General features: G+C 43.6%; 1 protein-coding gene and 1 long non-coding RNA gene across 5 annotated transcripts in view; one reads left to right on the top strand and one right to left on the bottom strand.

Moving 5' to 3' along the window:
* The window catches only part of MCC (MCC regulator of WNT signaling pathway), a 338,297-nt gene extending 323,209 nt beyond the window's left edge, over positions 1-15,088 (bottom strand). Inside the window, exons 1-2 of one of the 4 annotated variants that reach the window (XM_060201290.1) lie at positions 14,563-15,088; positions 13,710-14,357 (exon numbers count right to left, since the gene is read on the bottom strand). In XM_060201290.1, the coding sequence (XP_060057273.1) occupies positions 13,710-13,883 (174 nt within the window). In that variant the 5' untranslated portion in view covers positions 13,884-14,357; positions 14,563-15,088. The remainder of the gene's footprint in view (positions 1-13,709; positions 14,358-14,562) is intronic. The other 3 variants (XM_060201289.1, XM_060201287.1, XM_060201291.1) reach the window with 3 other exon arrangements.
* Positions 14,967-20,533, top strand: LOC132541320 (uncharacterized). The gene is made up of 3 exons (XR_009552491.1): positions 14,967-15,100; positions 15,372-15,517; positions 20,055-20,533. It is a non-coding gene; the product is annotated as an uncharacterized LOC132541320 (long non-coding RNA).
* The last annotated feature ends 3,982 nt before the right edge of the window (positions 20,534-24,515 follow it).

The raw sequence follows: 24,515 nt of genomic DNA on the forward strand, positions 1-24,515 counted from the left end.
AGAATTTCTGCTACAACCACGAAAATATTAGGAAATGCCTGAGGTGCAAAAGAACAAATATGGTATCACTTCACTTATGTGAACTATCTAAGTCAGTCAAAATCCTAAAAGAACAAGAAGCAATGGAGGTATGGGGGTGGGGAGGGGGCAGAATTGGAGCTAGTGTTTAATGGGTAAAGAGTTTCAGTGGGGGGGGTACACCTGGTTAAATGTACACATTACAGTGCACAGGGACCCAGATTCAAGTCCCTGGTCCCCAACTGCAAGTGCCTTTCTATCTCTTTCCTTCTCAATTTCTCTTTGTCTCTATCCAATAATAAATAAAAATATTTAAAAGAGAGAGAGGTTGAGAGTTTCAGTTGGGGAAGATGATGACGTGCACGACCATGAAAATGCACTTAGTCCCACAAACCCATGCATTTATTTTTTAAATTATTTCATTTATTAATGAGAGACAGAACCAGAGCATTACTCTGGTATATGTGATCTCAGGGATGGAACCAGGGATCTCATACTTGGGTGTCCAACATTTTTTTCTTTCTTTTTTTTTTGCCTCCAGGGTTATCTCTGGAGCTCGGTGCCTACACTGCTCCTGGACCCTACTTTTTCCCTTTTGTTGCCCTTGTTGTTTATCGTTGTTATGGTTATTACTGTTGTTATTATTGTTGGATAGGACATAGAGAAATGGAGAGAGGAGGGGAAGACAAGAGAGGGGAAAAGAAAGATGCCTGCAGACCTGCTTCACCAATTGCAAAGTGACCCCCCTGCAGGTGGGGAGCCAGGGGCTCAAAACAGGGTCCATAAGCCGGTCCTTGTGCTTCACGCCATGTGCACTTAACCTGCTGCGCTACTGACCAGCCCTCAGTTCAACACTTTATCCATTGCATTACATACTGGGTCACAAACTAATACACACATGTCAGTCAGTGTTGAGGGCGCCATTATGCTGGGCTAGCTTCGCAGCAGGAGACAGATGACCAGGGACACATGGCTGAACGGAGAAGCAATATTTCTTTATTCATGAGCGAAGGGTTCAAAAAACTAATCTAATCTAATCTAATCACAACCCAAATCTGTCCTCTTCTCTCTCCTCCAGCCAAAGAGTCCAGAACCAAGGAAGTACGGAGGATGGGGGGGGGGGGCGCGGAGAAGCAAGAAGTGCGAAATGGCAAGGACTAAACCAAAATCTCCTGGAGGCAGGGGGAGTGAGACCAAACCAATGTAACAGAACCACAACCAATGTAAAAAGACCACAACGTCAAGCAATGTAACAGAAGGGATCCCAGAAGCAGAACTAGAAGCATACCAACACACACATGTACTTTAAAATGGTGGACCGGGAGATTCAGCAGATAAGAGTACAAAAATTGCATGCATAAGGTACTAGGTTTGATCCCCAATATGATATATGCTGGCAGAAGTGCTCTGTCCTCTTATCTTCTACTCTCTTCTCTTCTCTTCTCTTCTCTTCTCTTCTCTTCCCTTCCCTTCCCTTCCCTTCCCTTCCCTTCCCTTCCCTTCCCTTCCCTTCCCTTCCCTTCTCTTCTCTTTTCCTCTTCTCTCCTCTCCTCTCCTCTCCTCTCTTCTCCTCTCCTCTCCTCTCCTCTCCTCTCCTCTTTTCTCTTCTCTCTCTCTCTGTATGTGTTACAGATCTTTAAAAAGATAAAATGTAGATAGTCAGGTTGTAGCGCAGTGGGTTAAGAGCACGTGGCGCATAGCTCAAGGACCGGTCTAATGATGCCGGTTTGAGCCCCCAGCTCCCCACCTGCAGGGGGGTCACTTCACAGGTGGTGAAGCAGGTCTGCAGGTATCTATCTTTCTCTCCCCCTCTGTCTTCCCCTCCTCTCTCCATTTCTCTCTGTCCTATCTCTGTCCAATAATGATGACATCAGTAACTACAACAATAAAAAAAAGGGCAACAAGAGAATAAATATTTTTAAGAAAGATAAAATGTCAAGTTGTGTTATGTGTATTTTACCACAACTTTAAAAAGGAAAAAAAAAAAAAAGGAGTCAGGCAGTAGCACAGTGGGTTAAGTGCAGGTGGCGCAAAGCGTAAGGACCCTGGTTCCAGCCCCTGACTCCCTACCTGCAGGGGAGTCGCTCCACAGGTGGTGAAGCAGGTCTGCAGGTGTCTTTCTCTCCCCCTCTCTGTCTTCCCCTCCTTTCTCCATTTCTCTCTGTCCTATCCAACAATGACAACAAGAGTAATAACTACAACAATAAAACAACAAGGGCAACAAAAGGGAATAAATAAAACTATATTTTTTTAAAAAGAGGGTTGACTAAGTATTATGCACCATTAATACAGAGCAGACTAGCTTAATGGCACCATCTAACAGAAGAATCTCTTTTGTTCTGCTTCATGCTTACCCAGGTAACTTTCTGGTCATCATCTGACTGCCAAATTGCTTTTCAGTAGGTTAAAAGAAAGGTATCAGCATTCCAGGTTAATTGAAGCTCTATTTGTAAAAAATCAATAAACTGATTTAAAGCCTATACCAAGGCTTTCAAGGAGTGACACAAAAGGGAAACCTGACTGGTCACTCTGACCTGTTCTGAAAATAATTTAACTGGCTACTGAGATCACTCACCCTGGTCTCTCCTTCACTAGTTATTCCTCATTCCCACAGCTCCTGCACACGGTCCCATGAGTAATTACAGTATCCTGCACATGGAGGAGGAAGGAACAACTAACCTGGGAGGTAGGGAGGGGCCCAGGCAAGAGCAAGGAGTTGCAAGTGTGCCATGTGTAATAAGGACAAGTCCACACAACTCATGGGAAAACAGGGACAAGCAATTACTCCCACTCTCATCAACTGGAGGGCTCCACCACATCTCTAATTGCCAGACAATCTTTTTCCATACTGGCATTCATCCCTTGACAACCGCTTCAATATTTCTCACAAATCCAGCTGGAGTCAGTAACTGACATGCACGCACACACTAAGGGTTTGTACAACTTTCTGTTCTCAGGTAATCAAACACCACAGGCTTGAGATGCATTTCCATCTCTGGTCCCATATGTCTCCTCTCAAACATTCCAAGTACTCATCAAGCTTCAGGACAAGGGACCTGCCTCAAAATATCCCACCAACGAATCAAGCTGCTTTTACCATACCATGTTCCTAGTTCAACTGACTTCTCTCACATACTTAGAAAGTTAACAAATGCTAACCCTGGGTGGAATGATGGCACAACCAGTAAAGCACATAAGTTATCATGCACGAGGACCTGGACTTGATACCCCCAGTCACCACGGAGGAAGTTTCATGAGTGCTGGAGCAGACTACAGGAGTCTTTTTCTCTCTTCCTCTCTTAACCTATTTCTCTGTCTCTATCATAACTAAAAAATAATAATAAAAAAACAGGAAAAATGGCCACCAGAAGCAGTGGATTCATAGCACAGCCACCAAGCCCCAGTGATAACCCTGGTGGCAAAAATACATATATATTAACCTATAACTTTTGTTTTGTCAGTAGAGTCAGCTACTAATTCTGAATGTTCTTTTTTTTTTTTTTTTTTTTGCCTCCAGAGTTATCGGTGTGGCTTGGTGCCAGCACTACGAATCCACTGCTCCTGGAGGCTATTTTTCCAATTTTGTTGCCTTTGTTGTCACTCTTGTGGAGGTTGTTGTTTTTGTTATAGCCATTGTTGCTCTTAGATAGGATAGAACAGAGAGAAATGGAGAGAGGAGGGGAAGACAGAGAGGAGAGAGAAAGATAGACACCTGCAGACCTGCTTCACCGCCTGTAAAGCGACCCCCCTGCAACTGGGGAGCTGGGGGCTTGAACTGGGATCCTTACTCCGGTCCTTGAGCTTTGCGCCATGTGCGCTTAACCTGCTGTACTACCGCCCAGCCCCCTGTTCTGAATGTTCTTTTCCCTAAACTTTTTCAGTGCTTAACATCTTTGCAGAGTTTAAGAAATACCTTGAGGGCAGGGCCCCGAGGTGGCACACTGGGTCAAGCACACACAGTACAAAGCCCAAGGATCCTGGTTTGAGCCACCAGTTCCCCACCTACAGGGCAGAAGCTTTATAACTGGTGAAGCAGGTTTGCAGGTGTCTATCTTCTGTTTATCTTCCCCTCCCCTCTTGATTTCTCTCTATCCTATCCAATAATAATAAAATAAAAAATAAAATGGAGGGGCCAGGTGGTAGTGCAGCGGGTTAAGCGCACATGGTGCAAAAGCCCCGACTGGCGTAGGGATCTGGGTTCCAGCCCCCCCCCCCCCCCCCGATGTCCCAGCTGCGGGGGGTTGCTTCACAGGTAGTGAAGCAGGTCTGCAGGTGTCTATCTTTCTCTCCCCCTCTCTGTCTTCCCTTCCTCTCTCCATTTCTCTCTGTCCTATCCAAAAACAATGACAGCAATAATCACAGTGATAAACAAAAGGGAAAAAATAGCCTCCAGGAGCAGTGGATTCATAGTGCAGGCACTGAGCCCCAGCAATAACCCTGGAGACAAAAAAAGGAAAAAATGCCCTCCAGGATCAGTGGAGTTATAATGCCAGTACCAAGCCCAAGCAATAATCCTGGAGGCAAAAAAAAAAAAAAAAAATACCTTGAGGGCTGAGGAGATGCATCAGCATCAGACTTTTCATGCCTGACACCTCAAAGGTCCCAGGGTCGATCCCTAGTAACACCACGTGCCAGAGCTGAGCAGTACTCCCATCTGCATGTGAATATATGTGTTTTACTCTCTCATGAAATAAATCTTTTTTAAAAAAACATCTTGTAAGATTTGCATGTATGATGTACTTGACAACAGTCACTCCTTAAAAATACAGACCTTGTAAAAGGTGTCCTCTATGCCTTTTGGCTGTTTCTGTTCAACACGAGGAAAAGAACATCTGCTGCGGGGGGAGAGGGCGGGGGACAGGTTAGCTCTGGGGCCCCAGTAAACATTTACTCTATACATCAAGCTACTGTTCATCTGTGTAATCTAGGTTATCCTGTACTTGTTTCTTTCAAGAGGAAAAACGACTGCAAGGAATGTGGGGCTGGTGTGCGGAGAGGGCTCAAGAAAAGAACTGCATGTCATTTATCTCTGTCGTGTCATCCTCTGGCTGGTGTAGAATTCATGTTTTAACAATTATCTATCAAGTTTTGATTTTTTTTTTTTTTTGGCTCGTCTCTCCCTGTAACCTTGCCAACAAAAATCTATTTCCCAGAATTGAGAGATTACTTGCAATTACGATCTTAGTTTCCTGAAATCTGATTCCTTGGACCAAAACCTAAATTTGAAACCTTTGTTCACCAATAACTTCTGAATTTTGCCATAAATGCAGGTTTTCTCATCTAGTTGTTCTCAGTTTGAATGAATCCTTCCATAGGACTTGAATAAGGTAAATGAGCTCTGATGAAAGTACCAGAGAATTGACTTATTTCCTGAGATATCATGATCACACCTCAACTCCAGGTGGGTATCCTACACATTCCACATCCTGGAACTTCAAATGTGAGAAATGCTGTCATGAAAAGTGTTTCCTCAGGGGCTTGGCAGTGGCATACACCTGGTAGAGAACATATGTTACAATGCACAAAGATCAAGGTTCAAGCAATCTATAGAGAAAAGGCTTCCCAATGGTGACATAGTGCTACAGATGTCTCTCCTCTTCCCCTCTCAACCTCCCCTTTTCGTCTTGATTTCTCTGTATTTTTCTAATAAATAAACTTATTAAATCAATCATGATCAAAACATACCTTTTAAAAAATGTTTCCTTGGGGAAGCAATTACAGAAGCCAGACCTTCTACCTTCTGCAACCCACAATGACCCTGGGTCCATGCTCCCAGAGGGATAGAGAATGGGAAAGCTATCGGGGGAGGGGGTGGGATATGGAGATTGGGCGGTGGGAATTGTGTGGGGTTGTACCCCTCCTACCCTATGGTTTTGTTAATTAATCCTTTCTTAAATAAAAAAGGAAAAAACAAAAACAAAAAAAATGTTTCCTTTATGGAAAAAAATCTTGCAGTTGGGGCTGAGTTGTGGCACACCTAATTGAGAACACATCTTACAACACGAAAGGACCCAGGTTCAAGCCCCCAGTCCTCATCTGCAGAGGGAAAGCTTTGTGAGTGGTAAGGCAGTGCTACAGGTGTCTCTCACAGTCTATCACCCCCATCCCTCTCAATTTCTGACTGTCTCTATCCAATAAATAAATAAAGATAATCCTTTTTCTTTTCTTTTTTAATTTTTTATATTTATTTATTTATTTTCCCTTTTGTTGCCCTTGTTGTTTATGTTGTGGTTATTGATGTCCTCGTTGTTGGATAGGAAGGACAGAGAGAAATGGAGAGAGGAGGGGAAGACAGAGAGGGAGAGAGAAAGACACCTGCAGACCTGTTTCACCGCTTGTGAAGCGATTCCCCTGCAGGTGGGGAGACGGGGTCTCAAACCCGGATCCTTACGCCTGTCCTTGCGCTTTGCGCCACATGCGTTTAACCCGCTGCACTACTGTCCAACTCCCGAGGGTCTTTTTTTTTTTTTTTTTAACCTGAGCACTGATCAGCTCTGGTTTACGGTGGTGCCGGGGATTGAGCCTGGGACTTTGGAGCCTCAGGCATGACAGTCTATCTGCATAACCATTATGCTATCTACCCCTGCCCTAAATAAAGATGATTTTTAAAAAGTTTTGCAGGAGTCGGGTAGTGGTGCACCAGGTTGAGCGCACAAAGTGTGAAGTGCAAGGACTGGTGCAAGGATCCCAGTTTGAAAACTAGGCTCCCCACCTGTAGATGGGTCGCTTCACAATTGGTGAAACAGGTCTGCAGGTGTCTTTCTCTCCACCTCTCTATCTTTCCCCCCTCTCAGTTTCTCTTTGTCCTATCCAACAACAACAATGGAAACAATGGCCACCATGAGTAGTAGTAATGGATTCGTAGTGCAAGCACAGAGTGCCAGCGATAGCCCTGAGGACAAAAATAAAAGAAAAATTAATTAAAATTTAAAATAAAGAAAATATTTTGAGAGAGAGAATCAAAGCAGCACTCTGGCACACTTAGTGCTCGGGATATAACTCCAGACTTGATGCTTGAGGATCCATGGCCTTATCCACTCTGCCACCTCTGCCACAAACTCACTTTAAAACTTCCTAGGTGGACACAGCACTGCCTCATAGTCAATAGTCCCTTTCAGTATTTTCAGGCCTAATCATCTCAGTTTCCCAACACATGCTTGACCTTTGATTAACCTCCTCTCTCATATCCCATTTCTCCTTGTTTGTTACTTGACAAGCACCGGGATCCAACCACAAGAGCTATTGCTGTAGCTTGATCTACATCCCCGAGGCCAAGCTGGGTCTCATTCACAGAGTCACTAACACATCCAGCACGTACTTCCCTCAGTTGAGGTCTGGCCTCACAGCTTCATCAGGCTCCTGACCTTCCTTAGCAACTTCACCACTATGCTGTCCCACTATGTCACAGTCTGTTGTAATAGAAACCTAGAGCCCACAACTTGGTAGGAATGTAAATTGGTTCAACCTCTATAGAGACCAGTTTGGGGAACTTGGAGATCCATTTGCAGGGATAGGAAAACCCTAATTCTTATGGCCAAAGGAGCTTCATTCTCATTCTGGAACTTCAAATACCACACTGATCCCTCTCAAGCTCTAAGAGTGCAAAGGCAGTGAACAGGGGTGTGGTCCCTAGCTCCCTTGCAGTAAACAGGAACAGAAGTGGAACCACCCCCTGGCCCCCACAAGAAGATTCCTCTTTTTTTTTTTAGTTTTTTTTTTTTTTTTTAAGAATTGATTTATATTGGACAGGGATAGATAGCATGATGATTATGCAAAGAGACTCTCATGCCTGAGGCTTCAAAGTCCCAGGTTCAATCCCCTGCACCACCATAAGCCAGAGCTCAGTCATGCTCGGGTAAAAAAAAAAGGGGGAAGGGTTGGCGCAACAGGTTAAGCACACATGGCACCAAATGCAAGGACAAGAATAAGGATCCTGGTTCCAGGCCCCAGATCCCCACCTGCAGAGGGTTAGCTTCACAGGTGGTGAAGCAGGTCTGCAGGTGTCTGTCTTTATCTCCCTCTCTGTCTTTCTCTCCTCTCTCCATTTCTCTCTGTCCTATCCAACAACAGCAGCAATGGCAACAATAACAGCAATAACAAAAAGGGCAACAAAATGTGGGAAATGGCCTCCAGGAGCAGTAGATTCATAGTGCAGGCACCGAGCCACAGCAATAACCCTGGAGGCAAAAAAGAGAGAGAGATATATAATTTATTTATTTATGTATGTGTTTATTTATGAGAAAGATAGGAGAAAGAGATAGAGCCAGACATCACTCTGGTAAATGTGCTGCTGGGGATTGAACTCGGGACATCATGCTTGAGAATCCAATGTTTTATCTACTGTGCCACCTCCCAGAACACAGAAGATGCCTCTTTTCCTTATTGAGAAACCTGTTGAAAAGGCTCAATGTTTAGACATCCTCTGTCCTTAAAGGCAATGACTGTGACCCTTTAATTAAATCCATTTTCTTTTCTTTTATTTCATTTTTAAAATAATTATGTTTAATTGCCACCAGGGTTATCACCAAGGATCGGTGCCTACACTACAAATCCATCACTCCCGATAGTCATTTTTTCCCTTTTTCCTCTTCTATTTTAATAGAGATAGAGAAACTGAGAGGAAAAGGGGGAGACAGAAAGAGCAAGAGAGACAACCACAACATTGTTTCACTGGGAAGCTTCCCCCCTGGAGGTGAGGATGGGGGATTGAACTTGTGTTGTTGTGCATGGTACATGTAGACACAGCTGTGTGTAACACAGCATGGCCCTATCCACTTCATTTTTATCAAAAACTTTTATCTGGATATAACACAGAGATCACAATACAAATCAAGTTAAACAGACTTATAAACTGAATATACCCTTTCAGGAACATGTGGCACCAAATAGTGACTAGCTGGGCTTACTCCTTGATTTCACCATTTGTAGTCTATAAAACCCTGGGTAGGTTTTTACCACTCTTTGTGCTTCAGTTTCTGCATCTGTAGCATGAGCATGCTAGTATGTCTCTCATGGAATTTCCTTTTTTATAAGTAAGATGGTTAAAAAAAAAAGTAAGTAGGTCAATACCTACAAGATACTTAGAAAATATCAGCAAACATAACTAAAAGATTAGAACAGCACAAAAACTACCAGATTAAGGTTTTAGGCAAGGTTCTATCATTGTGTGTCCTCTACAGTGGATTAAAAATGGTCACAAATTTATTGTCACACCCCCCTTGAGAGGTAGAATCACTTCTTCAGTCATTTGATTCTGGATGAAGCATACAGTTATTCTGACCAACAGGACACATGAAGTGGCCTTGTGCCTGCTCCAGTCCTACAGTTTGAAAGGACTGACAATGTCTACCTCCTTCTTCTTGGTGACTTCACTCAGCTGCCTGCTACACTGACAGGAACCCCAGCAGCCACATGAGCAGATCCACATAAAAGAGACTTAGGGGACCTTCCCATTCACTCCCACACCCACTCTTCAGCCTGTGATTTAACCATGTCATTAACACAAGCTTTTCCCTCTGAGCTCTGCCCAGATTGTAAAATCATGAGCAACAACAGTTGGTGGGCCTGGAAGAGAAAGCTCACACAATGAGAGTGCACAATTTTCCATGCTCAAGGATTCAAGTTTGAGTCCTTAGCACTACAAGGGAGGACCATGCATAGCACCCAGGAAAGCTTCATGAATGATGGGGCTGTGCTATGCTGTCTCTCCTCCTCCTCTCTCTTTCTCTCTGAATCTTTTTCTTTTTCTTTTCTTTTTTTGCAACCAGGGTTATCCCTGGAGCTCGGTACCTGTACAGCAAATCCCCCCACTCCTGGCAGTCATTTTTTTATTATTATTTCTTTATGATAGAGACAGAGAGAAGTTTAGAGGGGAAGAGGAGATATAGAAGAAGAGAAAAAGAGAGTCACCTGCTGCAGCACTGCTTCATCACTCGTGAAGCTTCCTCCGTGCAGGTAGGAAGGGCTTAAACCCAGTCTTTGCATATGGTAAAGTATATGCTCAACCAGGTACAGACCACCACTGGGCCCCCTCCCTGAAATTAAAGAGAGAAGAGAAGAGAAGAGAAGAGAAGAGAAGAGAAGAGAAGAGAAGAGAAGAGAGAAGAGAGAAGAGAGAAGAGAGAAGAGAGAAGAGAAGAGAAGAGAAGAGAAGAGAAGAGAAGAGAAGAGAAGAGAAGAGAAGAGAAAGGAATCCCAAGGAGTGGTAGAATTATGCAAATGTGAAGCCCCTGCAGAAAAATAAGGATCAACATGTAACATTGCCATAAGCAGAGGAAAAAGCCGCGAAAAAGCTGCAGACCAAGCACTTAAACTAGTTCCCTTAGTTCCACAAGTATAAAAGAAGAAAGGAAGAGAAAGCACAACTATGTACCAGGCTCTGTGACACTGTTCCTGTGGAACTTCAGGCTATGGCCAGCATAGTCATGAAATAGCTCATTCCGATGAGTCTACAAAGACAGGAGTACAAGGAAGTGTGAAAGGGTGTGGGGAAAGCTAGGCAACCTCACCAGCCCTTTCAGCTCTGATATTTTGTAACTTGAAGAGGAAAAGTACATCTGTGTCAGATGGCCACTCATAAAGAGTCACTATGACTGGATAATGGAGCCAGAGAACAATTTTCTTCTCTATAGACCTTTTTCTTAGTTACAATATCCATGAAGAAGCAAATGGGGTTTCAGCAGCTACCCAACAAGTAAAAGGCGCTAATACCTCCATGCATGAGTGGAATAGAGACTAGTTTTTATTTTGCTGCAGAAACACATAATTATTTACCAGGCAAGCAGATGTAATAGATGGTGATTTTGAGTAAATTCAAATCTTATTGTAATACTGCTGCACCTGAACATTTTCCTCCCCAAATCTACTCGGTCTAAGAACAAAGAGATGCAAGTATGAAAGTGAATAAGGTTAAATTGTGTACCATTCTGACAAGTTTTATCAAAACTACAGAACTGCTTTCCAAAGAATAATGATAGAGTCTTCCCTTGACAAGAGTTAGGAACATTTAATCCAGTACTGATGAAAGTGTGTCCACACTTACCTGCATTTAATTTTCTGAGTACTTTTGATTTAGCCAATATTAAAGTCTTTCTGTAACCTCATGTTAGAAAAAAAAAATCCTTTGAGGCTTTGATAAGGAGAGTTAATGACCACAAAGTAAACTTGCTAATTCATGCTTCTCAAAGTTTCCTTTTGCATTCTCTTGCTGATATTATAAGGACAAGTGTGCTTTTTGTCTGAGAGATCAGAGTTGATGTGTAACTCACTTGTGACTGTGAATAAAGTGTGTTGAATGTCCCCTAGATAGAGGCAATGTTGCTACCTCCTATAATCATTTCACAGGATATTAAACGGCTATTGTTCAGACTAAAGCCACTAAAGGACACAGCCAAGAATTTCCTGTTTTTCCATCTTAAAAGTTCTCACACATGCAAAATGGTTCATGCCCAATATTCAACTCTAGGTCTCTTAATCCTGTCTTCCTCACATCTAAATCCTCACTCTCAAGCAGGCCTGAAGCACTGCAGGCAGAAGGCAGCACCTCCACTGGTCTTCAGAGCTTGCTATGGCCAACTGGGGGGGGGGGGTTTTCACTCAAGTCATTCTCCCTGCTCCAGGATGTCAGGGTGTCAGTGTCATTATTGTCAAAGAGCCAGTGGCTAAGAGATCCTACAGAAGGGGGAGCTCTCAAGTCAACAGCAGTGAGAAAACCTTTTTTTTTTTTTATGACACCTTTTCAGAGTTTTTCCTACCCTAAAAATGCCTGGTGCACAGCAGGCTGAGTCTGACCCCATGGTGACCTCCACACAGCTTTGAGGGTGAGGCCATGAAAGATAGGGCACTACAGGAACCCCTGAGGACTTTTTATTAGCTCTACTTCCAGAGGAGGAAGGAGGAAGATCCAGCCACCCAAAGAAGATAGCAACTTTGCCCCACAAAGTGGTAAGCAAAGAGGAAAATTACTGTAACAAGAAGTCTCTCCCTCATACTAAAAGGGCTGTGAGATATACAAATGATCTATGTGTTGGATATGTACCTCCATATGGGTGCTGACGAATGGATATTCATAAAAAAAGAGAAAATGCTACAATTATTGCCCATGATAAAATGAAATGAGATTTAGGGTCCACAAGATATGAATCAATCGTTCTCCCTCTTCCCCGCCCCTTTTTCATGCACATACCTTACAAATTCTCTCTACATACACTCTAGTTTAAAATATGTACCAAGTTCAAAAATAATTACCCATCAGTCGACTATAACTTTCCTCAATCTATAGAGAAACTAAAATGGGGAAGGATGTGGTCAACTAAGCCACTGAACCTATAGCTAGCTCAAAAGATGGCAAAAAATGAGGGAGCAGACATGGCGAGAAAAAAAAAAGAAAATGTTAAAAGATAGAAGAAACTTGTTTATTGCCCAAGAGACATAAGTATATCCTGTAGGGAGTCTGGCAGTAGTGCAGCAGGTTAAGCGCATATGGTACAAAACGCACCAACCGGCATAAGGATGCCGGTTCAAGCCCCCTACTCCCCATCTGCAGAGGAGTTGCTTCACAGGCGGTGAAGCAAGTCTGCAGGTGTCTATCTTTCCCTCCCCTTCTCTGCCTTCCCCTCCTCTCTCCATTTCTTTCTGTCCTATCTAACAATGACGACATCAATAACAACAATAACTACAACAATTTAAAAAAAACAAGGGCAACAAAAGGGAAAATAAATAAATAAATATTTTGAAAAAAGTATATCCTGTAATGATCAAATATTATTGTTCACCAAGCACTCTCTTTTTAAAAAATATTTTATTTATTTACCATTGAATAGAGACAGAAAGAAATTGAGAGGAGAGGGGGAGATAGTAGAGAGACAGAGAGACACCAGCAGCCCTGCTTCACCACTCATGCAGCTTTCCCCCTGCCAGGGGCTTGAACTTGGATCCTCCAGCACTGTAATGTGTGCACTTAACCAGGAACACCACCTCCTGGCAGCACCCACCAAGCACTCTCAACTCTTGTTTAGCCACAGTTTTCAAAGGAATTACTTGAAAGGAAGATACAAGGAAAATAATGGAGAGTTTGAGTTTCATTGATTCTGTCAGTTCAGGTAATATACTCATGATATGTCAAAACTATGAATGCACCAACCACTGCACATTCTGCAGGATACCAGCTGCTGGTCTATTTGGGTTTCTCCCTCTCCACTGCTTTCCCAAACACTAGCACCCACACCCACCCCCATCCAGGTAGGTAACCACTTCTATATGCCTTCAGGCAGCTTTATGCTGGTCATCTTTCCTTCCCCTTTCCTCTCCAGTCTTTAAAAGAAGCACATTACTATTTCCCTATTTTTGTCCACATTGTGTGGTTTCAGTGGTGGCACTATGAGGAAAAACCACAGCCACCAAGTCTCCTGCAGCAGACACCGAACACACACGTTCTTCCTGTCCTGTCCTGTCCTGTCCTGTCCTCCCCTCCCCTCCCTTCCCCCCCCCCCCCCCGGCCCTTTTCTCTTCTTTTGAGCATCCACTTCTGTAGGTTTGTTGTCATCAGCTCTCTGGTATTCATAACTTTGGGGGGAGGGGGGTGTGCCCTGCTTCAAGTCATCAAAGAGCATCCAAGCAATCACAGATTTGCATACTGTTTGATGTAGCTTTCATTTCAAAGCTGATCTCAAAGACTTAAGTGGATACATTACACCAAGAACCTGGAATTGCAAATGCGCTGGCCTCAAAGACCCTGGAGTCCAGTCCCGGGCAGGAAATAAAGTTCCAGGCGCCTTTGATGTGCTTCCTCCCTGCTCTCCTCCCCTGGGCGGGTCGTTCATCTCCATAGAGAAGGGACCACCTCGCTTGAACTTAACCCGAGGCATCTCAGGCGCAAGTCAACTGGTAGACATAATAATCCAATATCCTACCCACCAACAGCAGCCCCAACCCCCTCAAATCAGTTGGCACTGGCTTAGATTCAGCCGAAATTCCCGTGCATTTCGCCTACTTGCAAAAAGTACTGTTGTATGTAAATTGCAAGAAGCAGGTAGGAGGGCGAGTGAGGAAAAGACCCAGATCGCCGAGAGTAAACAACTGGACGGCGGATAAGAGCTCCCAGCACTTCCTTTCTTCCTTTTTTCTTCTTTCTTTCTTTCTTTCTTTTTTTCTTTCTTCCTTTCTCTTTCTTTCTTTCTTTCTTCCTCTTTCTTTCTTTCTTTCTTTCTTTCTTTCTTTCTTTCTTTCTTTCTTTCTTTCTTTCTTTCTTTCTTTCTTTCTTTCTTTCTTTCTTTCTTTCTAATAGCCGCCTGCTTCAGACCGAAAACGTCAAGCCAGCTCAGGTCATTTCCTGAGTAGCACTACAAGTTAAAACAAGATCCAGAAAATCTATTAATCTTTAATTGCGTTGCTCCCAGACCGGGCGCACGAGGGGAGCAGGGTGGGTGGGGACCGGACCGGGGGTGGGGTCAGAAGGCGCGGGGAGGAGGGGTGCTGGGGGGGTTGTTGTGGTAGAAGAGACAATGTCCAAGTAAACCAGAACTCGCGAGCTCCACCGTATCTTACCTCACTCAGCTCGGCAGGGGAGTCGTTTCCATATTTCATGGCAACTCCAGAATTCATGACTGCACTTTCCACCGCCGGGCTCCTCCTCCTCCTTCTCCTCCAGGTCCCGGCGCTTGAAGAGTTGGGCTTCAGAAGGCTGGAAATCCAGTGCTTGGCGGCTCCCGGCACACGTCCATCGAAACAGCCAGGGTGGTACAACCCGAGGCGAGGATGCGAGCTCTGCACAGAGGCGGCGAGCGCCAGCTGAGGGAGGCAGGGGGTGCGCGCAGGCGGTTGCAGCGGCCGAGCCAGCCGGGCGAGCCCTGTTCCTCCAGGCGCCGCCTAAGGTCCCTCGCCCACACCCATTACCCGGCTGGAGGGCACCTCTCTGCTCGATCCCTCCGAGGAGGCTCGGCGGGTTCTCCCCACCCCTCGAGACACCAGGACGGCGGGGCGAGGACGATCCGTACCCCGGGGGTTCAGGGAAGGAAAGAAAGCTGGAGAGAGTCGAGCGGGCTGCACTTTACGCCGAAGTTTCCCCTTTGAATCGTCTGGAGTTGTAAGTGGTTTCTGATTGAACACAGCTGTCTAGCTGCTGGCTGCGGGTGCACGGTGGAGGCGGGGCCAGAAAGAGAAAAGAGGGCGGGAGGGGCTGGGAAGGGACGGAACCCAGAAGACAGTGCTGGGAAAGCAGGCATCCTTCCAGCTCCCTGCTAGAGCGATTACAGCACCCAAGTCCTGGAGGAAGGGAAGGACTGGCAAAGCCACCTGAGTAATTGTGCAAGGGAGGGGGGATTTTTTTTTTTCCTAACGCACATTTCCCATTTCAGGGTCACATTCCATGATTTGATAAGGTCAAGGCGAATCAGAACACTGTATGTACATCAAGGCAGCTGTGTGCACTTCTAGGACATTAAGATCTTACAAGAAGAGTATGGGGCGGTCATTACCCCTGAAAAAAGTCAGCATCGATAAGGTAAATGTACCTAACTCCCTCTCTGTCGCTTTGCAGAGTGCGGTGTTCCGCGTTAAAAATGTCCATTCCTTAACAGATGTAAGATATGTTCAAATTTCCCAAACTCCCAGCACTTCCTTCAAGACCTCATGGAAGATTTTGCTCTTAAAAGTCTCATCCAGATTTGTATTACTGGCGATTGGAATCAATCAGAAAAGACTGGGGGAGGGGGGTTGTTATATCCAGTAAACTCCTAGAATCCGAGTCCCCCTTCAACGTCGTCTACAATAAAAACATCGTGTGCCGGGATTGTCAGAGAAGAGAGCTAAGGTTTTCTTTCTTTAAAGGTTAAAATCCCAGTGAACTTGAGATACAGTGGTAACTGTCCTGCTTCTTTAGAACAGCAGCCTGCAGGATTGCTTAAGAGCCCTCATCAGGGGAATCCTGGCGGTAGCACGGCGGGTTAATCGCAGGTGGAGCGAAGCGCAAGGACCGGCCTAAGGATGTCGGTTCGAGCCCCTGGCTCCCCACCTCAGGGGAGTCCCTTCACAGGCGGTAAAGCAGGTCTGCAGGTATCTTTCTCTTCCCCTCCTCTTTCCATTTCTCTCTGTCCTATACAACAACAACAATAACTACAACAGTAAAACAAGGGCAACAAAAGGAAGTAAATAAATATTTCTTAAAATCAGAAAGAAAGAGAGAAAGAAAGAGGCCTCATCAGTGTCTTTCTACACAGTGGGAACAAAATGTCTCCATCTCCAATGACAGACTTTGGCATTTCCTGAAGCCTTCCATGGGGGAAAAAAACCATTGTATTGTTAATTTCCAAGGTCTTTTTTTTTTTTTTAATCAAACAGGATGTTTATTTTGCACTCTAAGGAGCCTAGAGCTTGGTCATTTGCATATGTCCTCTTATCCACCAGCCTTCCTGTTGACTTCATCCTGTAAGTGATAGAAGCACTACTGAAATGAGAGAAAGTTTACTACAATTTTGGAACCTAGGGCCCAACTTCTGGGTCACTGCCCGAATTAGAGCACATCAGAAGTTATGCACTGGAGAAGGGCTAGAAAATCACATTGTTTGTTTGCTTATTTATTTCTTTATTTAGAGAGAAGCAGAGAGGGAAACAGTAAAAGAGATCACAGCAACAAAGTTTTTTTTGTTTGTTTAACTCTTGCTTTTGGTAGTGCAAGTGATTGAACCTGGGACTTCCGGAGCCTCAGGCATCAGAGTTCCTTTGCATAACCATTATGCAGTCTACCTCCGCCCCAAATTTTCTTCAATGAAGAGGTTGCAGACTCCAACCTGGGTCATGCATATGACAAAGCAGCACCCTATCCAAGCGAACTGTTTTGCCAGCCTACAAAAGTCACATTTTTTTTAATAAGAGGGGTATAACTCCACACAATTCCCACCACCAGAACTCCATATCCCATCCCCTCCCATGATAGCTTTCCTGTTCTTTATCCCTCTGGGAGTATGGATCCAGGGTCATTATTGGGTGCAGAAGGTGGGAGGCTAGCTTCTGTAATTGCTTCCCTGCTGAACATGGGTGCTGACAGGTCTATCCATACTCCCAGCCTGTCTCTCTCTTTCCCAGCTGGGGTGGGGCTCTGGGGAAGCAAAGGTCTAGGACATATTGGTGGGGTCATCTGCCCAGGGAAGTCTGGTTGGTATCTGGAATCTGCTAGCTGAAAAAAGAGTTAACATATAAAGCCAAACAAATTGTTGCCTAATCATGAACCTAAAGGCTGGAATAGTGCAGATGAAGATTTGGGAGTCTCCATTTTGTAGATATAAATCTTTATTTATTGGATAGAGACAGCTGGAACTTGAGAGGATGGGGGAGATAGAGAGGGAGACAGAGACACCTGCAACACTGCTTTACCACTTGCAAAGCTTTCCCCCTGCAGGTGGGGACCAGGGACTCAAACCTGGGTCCTTGTGCATTGTAACATGCATGCTCAACCAGGTGCGCCACCACCTGGCCCCAAGTCCCATTGTTTAATTTATTTTATTTATAGCAATCTATTGGGTACTGACTTGAAGATGTACTTGAAGGGAATAGTACTTGTTCATAGAAAGGATGGTGAAACAATATAGAAATATAAAGATAGGGAGTCGGGCAGTAGCGCAGTGGGTTAAGCACAGGTGGCGCAAAGCACAAGGAAGGACCCGCGGCTTAAGGATCCCGTTCCAGCCCCTGGTTCCCCACCTGCAGGGGAGTCACTTCACAGGCCTTAAAGCAGATCTGCAGGTGTTTATCTTTATCTCCCTTTCTCTGTCTTCCCCTCCTCTCTCCATTTCTCTCTGTCCTATCCAACAACGATGACAACTATAATAACTACAATAATAAAACAAGGGCAAAAAGGGAATAAATAAATAAATGAAATATAAAGATAATTCAAACACTGCACCTGCCCATAAGCTTATACTTTTTTGAAGCATCAGCAGAAATGTTAATGCTAGAGAGAAAATTATATTTGCATTAAAAGCAGTGCAAATGCAGATCTGCATTTTAGAGGAAAATATACATATGACTTGGGAGTTTAGAGACTCTGAAGAATTCTTAGGAGAGGCATCATATAAACTATACTTAAAAATAAGAAACAAAGGTCTGGCAAAATATTAATAGTTTATCTGGATACTGTGCTGCTTTGCCATATGTGCAACTCAAGTTTGAACCCCACCACACTGAAGGAAACTTTGGTGCTGTCACCTTTCTCTCTCCTCCTCTGCCTTTCTGCTTCTCTGTCTCTATCTAGAATAAATAAATAAATAATCTAATCAGTAAAAGATGGGAAGTGAATGTGGTCAAATAATTAAAACTTCCAACACTGCATCTCTTTTCTCCAGCAACGGAAGTAGACTCGAGGGGGTTAAGGAAAGCAAAATCAGACTTGTCCAGCCTTCCCTGAGAGCACCACACTATTACATTCTTTTACTTTGATTGGACTAAGACAGAGCCTTACTGATAAGAACTCTAGACCTGGGGCTGAACAGAACTGGTCAATGGAGCCTGCACTATTGAACCTTTCTAGACTTACAGTGTGCTCCCCTGGTGTTGTTTATCTCCCATTGTCTGGAAATACCACATATTCTATATTTCTTACCATTCCCCCTCACAAGTATGTGTTTTCCCTAGAAACTCCAAAATATGTATAGACTGTTACATCACCCTTCCCCCACTTCCTCTTCTTTGAAGCTTGCTTTGCAGCCTGTGCTGTCTCAGACAAGTTTTCAACCTAAGTTGCTTTCAGAACAATAAATCCCATCTTTTCTATTTGGCTGTTCCTATGACTTTTGACCGTGGGAATAAAGGAAGGTATTCCAGGCAGTAGGCTCACAGTGCAAAGAAGTATGGAAAGAGAACACATGTGCAAAGCATGTGTGGGGGAATGGGTGGCATCTCATTCTGGAATGGATGGAATTGGGGTTATTGAAATGAAGGGGTGCTGGGTGGTAGTGCAGCAGGTTAAGCTCACATGGACCTACATAAGAATCCTGGTTCAAACCCCTGGCTCCCCATCTGCAGGGGGGTTGCTTCACAAGCGGTGAAGCAGGTCTGCAGGTGTCTATCCTTCTCTCCTCCTCTCTGCCTTCCCCTCCTCTTTCGATTTCTCTCTGTCCTATCCAACAGCAATAACAACAACAATGGTAAACAACAAGGGCAATAAAAAGGGGGAAATAGCCTCCAGGAGCTGTGGATTTGTAGTGCAGTCACCCAGCCCCAGCAATAACCCTAGAGGCAAAAAAGGAAAAGAAAAGTAAAGAAAAGAAAAGAAAGGTGAAATGAAGCCCAATCATGGACAGTTTCTAGCTCCAGCCTAAAGAAAGGGACTTTCCTCTTAACAAAGGGACACCACAAAAAATTTCTGAGGACAAAGATAGCAACAGAGCTGTGCTTTTAGACATTCCATAGGATGTATATCACACTTTAAAGAACTAGCATAAATGCAAATAGACCAGTGTTGAGTGTGATTCTGGTGTTTAAAGGAACATATTTTTCATACTGCATGGCCCTTAAAACCAAGCAGATGACTTCATTTGGTGTTCAACCAAAGGAAAAGTAATCTGTTCCAAAAGGGGAGGGAAAATTGGCAGTGTTGAACTTATTAAGGAGCACTATGTCTGCAGATCCCACTTTATGGACAACATAAGGCAGTTTCAAGTGTAATGTTGACTATATGGGATTTTCTTCTTATACAAACACTTCAATACTTAACCCCCATAAGATATAACCCCTCTGCAATCTGGCCACAGTCAGTGGGGTAAATTGAAAATGAGAGATGGACATGCCAGATGGATTATCCCAAGAGTCCTGAGACAGGCTAGCTAGACAGATGGAGGACATAGAAGGGTCATGTTATTAAATATAAAGAAGAAACTTTATTACAAGCCAGCAGTAAATGTCATACGTATGGCCTTGAAGGAGTCATCCCTCCTCCAACTACCATCTCCTCTTGCTGAGATCTCTCACAGGCAGTGGTGGCAGAGACTGTAGAAAACAGACAAAACTCCAGGTGAAATCCTTGTTCTTTCTCATAACTCCCTCAGATACATCATAAAGGAGACTACATTTGCAAAACCTGTAGAACCAGAAGAACCAAGTATCCCTTGCTCCAGTGCACTAATTCACATCCTATACAATATGCCCACATTAATGTTGGCAGCTGGGGGCAAAAGTTCAAAAAATCAAACTATACGTGGTCGAGGAGATGGCGCAGTGATAAGGCTTTGGACTCTTAACCATGAGGTCCCGAGTTCGATTCTCGGTCACAAGTTCAGTTCACATTACATGTGCAAAAGTAATGTCTGGTTCTTTCTCTCTCCTCCTATCTTTCTCATAAATAAAATAAGTCTTTTAAAAAAAAGAAAGAAAGAAATATAAAAGAAAGAAATCAAACTATCCTTTGAAAAAGGTGAAGCAGTGCTGCAGGTATCTCTCTCTTCCACTCTATCTCTCCCTCCCCTCTTGACTTTTCTCTCTCTCTCTCTCTCTCTATATATATATATATATGTGTGTGTGTGTGTGTGTGTGTGTGTGTGTGTGTGTGTGTGTGTACATATATATCAAATAAATAAACATTTTAATAAACATTTTTTATTAAGCAAATGTGTTTTTTTTTTCCTGGTTAGGGATCAGAAAACTTTTTTATCAAGAAATCTAAGATAAGGCCATAAATAAGAATGCAAGTAGGGAGTCTGGTGATAGCGCAGCTGGCTAAACACAGGTGGCACAAAGCACAAGACTGGCCTAAGAATCCTGGTTTGAGCTCCTGGCTCCCCACCTGCTGGGTAGTTGCTTCACAGACGGTGAAGCAGGTCTGCAGGTGTCTATCTTTCTCTCCTCTCTGTCTTCCCCTCCCCTCTCCATTTCTCCCTGTTCTATCCAACAATGATGACATCAATAATTACAACAATAAAAAAATAGCAAGACCAACAAAAGGAAATAAGTAAATTTAAAAGAAAGAAAGAAAGAAAGAAAGAAAGAAAGAAAAGAAATACAAAGAGCTTATCAGGCTGCCATCTCTGCACAATCAAGCAGGATAAAGCCCCAAGTCCCTTTCTAATACAGTAAGGAAAAGGTCCACAGATTAGTGTTCACCACAGGATACCAAGTAGATAGCTGTTCATGTCTACAAATCCTTTTACACCACGCTACCTCAACAGGATCCCTCCAGAAGAAAGCTTCTCTGTGTTTCCCCTCAGTAAGAATTAACTCCTATTGAGAAGTGTGGGCAAGAGGTGGGAAGAGACTTCAGATCAGGAAGCAGATCTAAGAGAAGGAAAAATCTCTTTTTGACTGGCCAGTATATAGTGGGACCAGTGTTTCCCCCCTTCCTGGGCCTCGCTTGCCTGGAGGCTAATCTCTTCTTATCTGAGAGGAAAGATGGTGGTAGTACTGGGGGAGCCTATGAGAAAGTAGAAGTTGCTATGTGCTTGAGTGGGTGTGTGTGCTGTTTACAGGCTGCCTTTGCTTGCCTGCCTGGCCCTTCTCTCTTTGCAGAAATGCTGTTCTCAGTGAATTTCTACAAAGTAGGGACTCTATTTAAGGTCTTGTCTGTACATCTCCTGGTAATGAACAGGGGGTTCATGCAACTGAGGTTGGGTAAAAGCCTTGACCGTCCAGCATTCAGGAAATTGACTGAAACTTTGAAGCTAGTTCTACCCCAGAGGTGTCCAATCCACACTTGCACAATACAGCAGCTACAACACAAAAACTCAAGCTCAAAATGCTCCCTTCCCCAACTCTCAAGTTAGAATACTGAGAGCTTAGGGGCTGGGTGGTGGCACACCTGGTTGAGCATACATATTACAATGTGCAAGGACCTGGCTTCAAGCCCCCAGTCCCCATCTGCAGGGGGAAAGCTTTGTGAGTGGTGAAGCAGTGCTGCAGTTGTCTCTCTGTCTCTCTCCCTCTCTAACTCCTCCTTCCCTCTCAATTTCTGACTGTCTTTAGAAAATAAATAAAAAGATAATACAAAAATATTGAGAAGTTAGAATGTAGGGAAAAGTTGTCTGATTAAGATAATGCACAGTGGTCCGGGAGATGGCACAGTGGATAAAGCACTGGCTCTCAACCATGAGGTCCTGAGTTCAATCCCCAGCAGCACATATATCAGAGTGATGTCTGGTTCTCTCACTTCCTAGCTTTGTCATTAATAATTTTTTTTTTAAGATTTTATTTACTTATTCATGGGAAAGACAGGAGAGAGAGAAAGAGCCAGTCATCACTCTGGTACATGTGCTACCAGGGATTGAACTCAGGACCTCATGCTTGAGAGTACACTGCTTTATCCACTGTGCCACCTTCCGGACCACTAACTAAATAGAATCTTAAGAAGGGGGGGGGGGGCGTCGGGTGGTAGCATAGCAGGTTAAGCGCACATGGCGCAAAGCATAAGGTTCCCCATTCAAGCCCCCAGCTCCCCACCTGCAGAGGAGTTGCTTCACAGGCAGTGAAGCAGGTCTGCAGGTGTCTGTCTTTCTCTCCCCCTCTCCATTTCCCTCCTGTCTTCCCCTCCTCTCTCCATTTCTCTTTGTCCTGTTTAACAACGACAACATCAATAACAACTACAACAACAATAAAAAACAATAAGGACAACAAAAGGGAAAATAAATAAATATATATTTTTAAAAAGATAATACACACATACACACTTCTCTATCACACCTTAAAATATTTGTATTGTATAAAGAAATTTTTTTTTAAATACTTGTGAAAAAAAAAAAAGAACTTTGAAATAATGCTCAAATTGGTAGTACTTCCTAAAGAAAAATGTGACCCTTGAGGGGAAAGGGGGATTTCAGAACCCTGCTGAGATTCAGGAAGTTCCTGTCATCTGAATCCTTGAAGGTCATAAAAATTAAGGAGCTCTCTAAGTACACACTCAAAAGCATTTCCTGCCCGAAATCTATAAGCCTCCCTCCCCACTCCCCTCTTCCTTGCATCCAGAAAGGTTCTTCCAATTCAGACTCTAATAACCCCTATTCCCAGTCTCAGGCAGGAGCGTCTCATCACTGACATCACCTGCTCCCAGTGTTACAACTGGAAGACTATAGGACATACTGCACAGGATGCCTTTGTCTCAATCTCTGTGTCCTCATCAAATATCATAAAATCCTAAAAGGGCTCCCATAACCACCTAGCTCAGCTGTGTACACTCTACAGATGGGGACAGTATGCAGGGCCAGCAAATTTGTAGTTTTTATTAGTAAAAGGAAAAACACCCACTGTGAGCCATACAGTATGCTGTACATTGGAAATTAAATGTGTATAGGACAAAAGAAAGAAAGAAAAAGAAAGAAAGAAAGAAAAAAGCTTGCTTTTACTGAGCTAGCATAGTTACTTTGAGTGATAAGTGCTATGAAATAAACTGATAAAGTGGAGGAGAGCAGGTCTTTAACTGAAGCAACCTGAGAAGGCTGTATGAAAGAGGTCATTTTAACAGGAGAGTGGAGGTGGAGATAGCATAATTAAGCAAAAAAAAAAAAAAAAAAAGACTTTCCTGCCTGGGGCTCCAAAGTCTCAGGTTTAATTCCCTGTACCATCATTAGCCAAAGCTGCATAGTTCTCTGGTTAAAAAAATAATAATTATAATTACTATTATTAAATAAATAAATACATTTAGGGAGTTGGGCGGTAGCGCAGCAGGTTAAGCACAGTTGGCGCAAAGTGCAAGGACCTGTGTAAGGATCCCGGTTCGAGCCCCCGGCTTCCCACCTGCAGGAGAGTCGCTTTACAAAGCAGTTAAGTAGGTCTGCAGGTGTCTTTCTCTCCTCTCTGTCTTTTCCTCCTCTCTCCATTTCTCTGTGTCCTATCCAACAACAACGACATCAATAACAACAACAATAATAACTACAACAATAAAACAAGGGCAACAAAAGGGAATAAATAAACAAATATTTTTAAAATAATAATAAATAAATACATTTAACATGAAGGTTAGAAAGGGAATATGGGAAAGATGACCAGGCAGAGGGAGGAGCAATTGCAAAATAAAGGACTTGATCTTTTTGATAAACTTTAGTAATCCTCAGGTTTTTAAAGCTTTATTTATTTACTGATGGTGTGGGTGAGGGGAGAGCCTGAGCATCACTCTGGCACATGTCTTGCCAGAGATAAAACTCAGGGCCTCAAATTTCCAAGTTCAATGGTCCAGCTAGTGCACTACTTCCAGGGTGGAAAACTTCAAGTTTTAAATTTAATTTATTTTATTTTATTTTCGTATAGATTTTAATTTATTTATTATTTGATAAGGCAGAGAGAAATTGAGGAGGGAATGGGAAGAGGGAGAAAGACCTATACCTACAACATTACTTCACCACTTATGAAGTTTACCTTCCCCTGGTAAGTGGGGGCTGGGGATTTGAACCTAGGTCTTTGTACATGTACCACTCAGCTAGGTACACCAACATTGTCTTTCAATTTCTACTCCAAGGAGAATGTACTAGAACATGATGAAAAGAACAATGAGGAATTAGATCATTCAGGATATGTGGAGTTTGTACAAT

Source organism: Erinaceus europaeus, chromosome 11, assembly GCF_950295315.1.
Source record: "Erinaceus europaeus chromosome 11, mEriEur2.1, whole genome shotgun sequence".
Lineage (NCBI taxonomy): Eukaryota > Metazoa > Chordata > Mammalia > Eulipotyphla > Erinaceidae > Erinaceus > Erinaceus europaeus.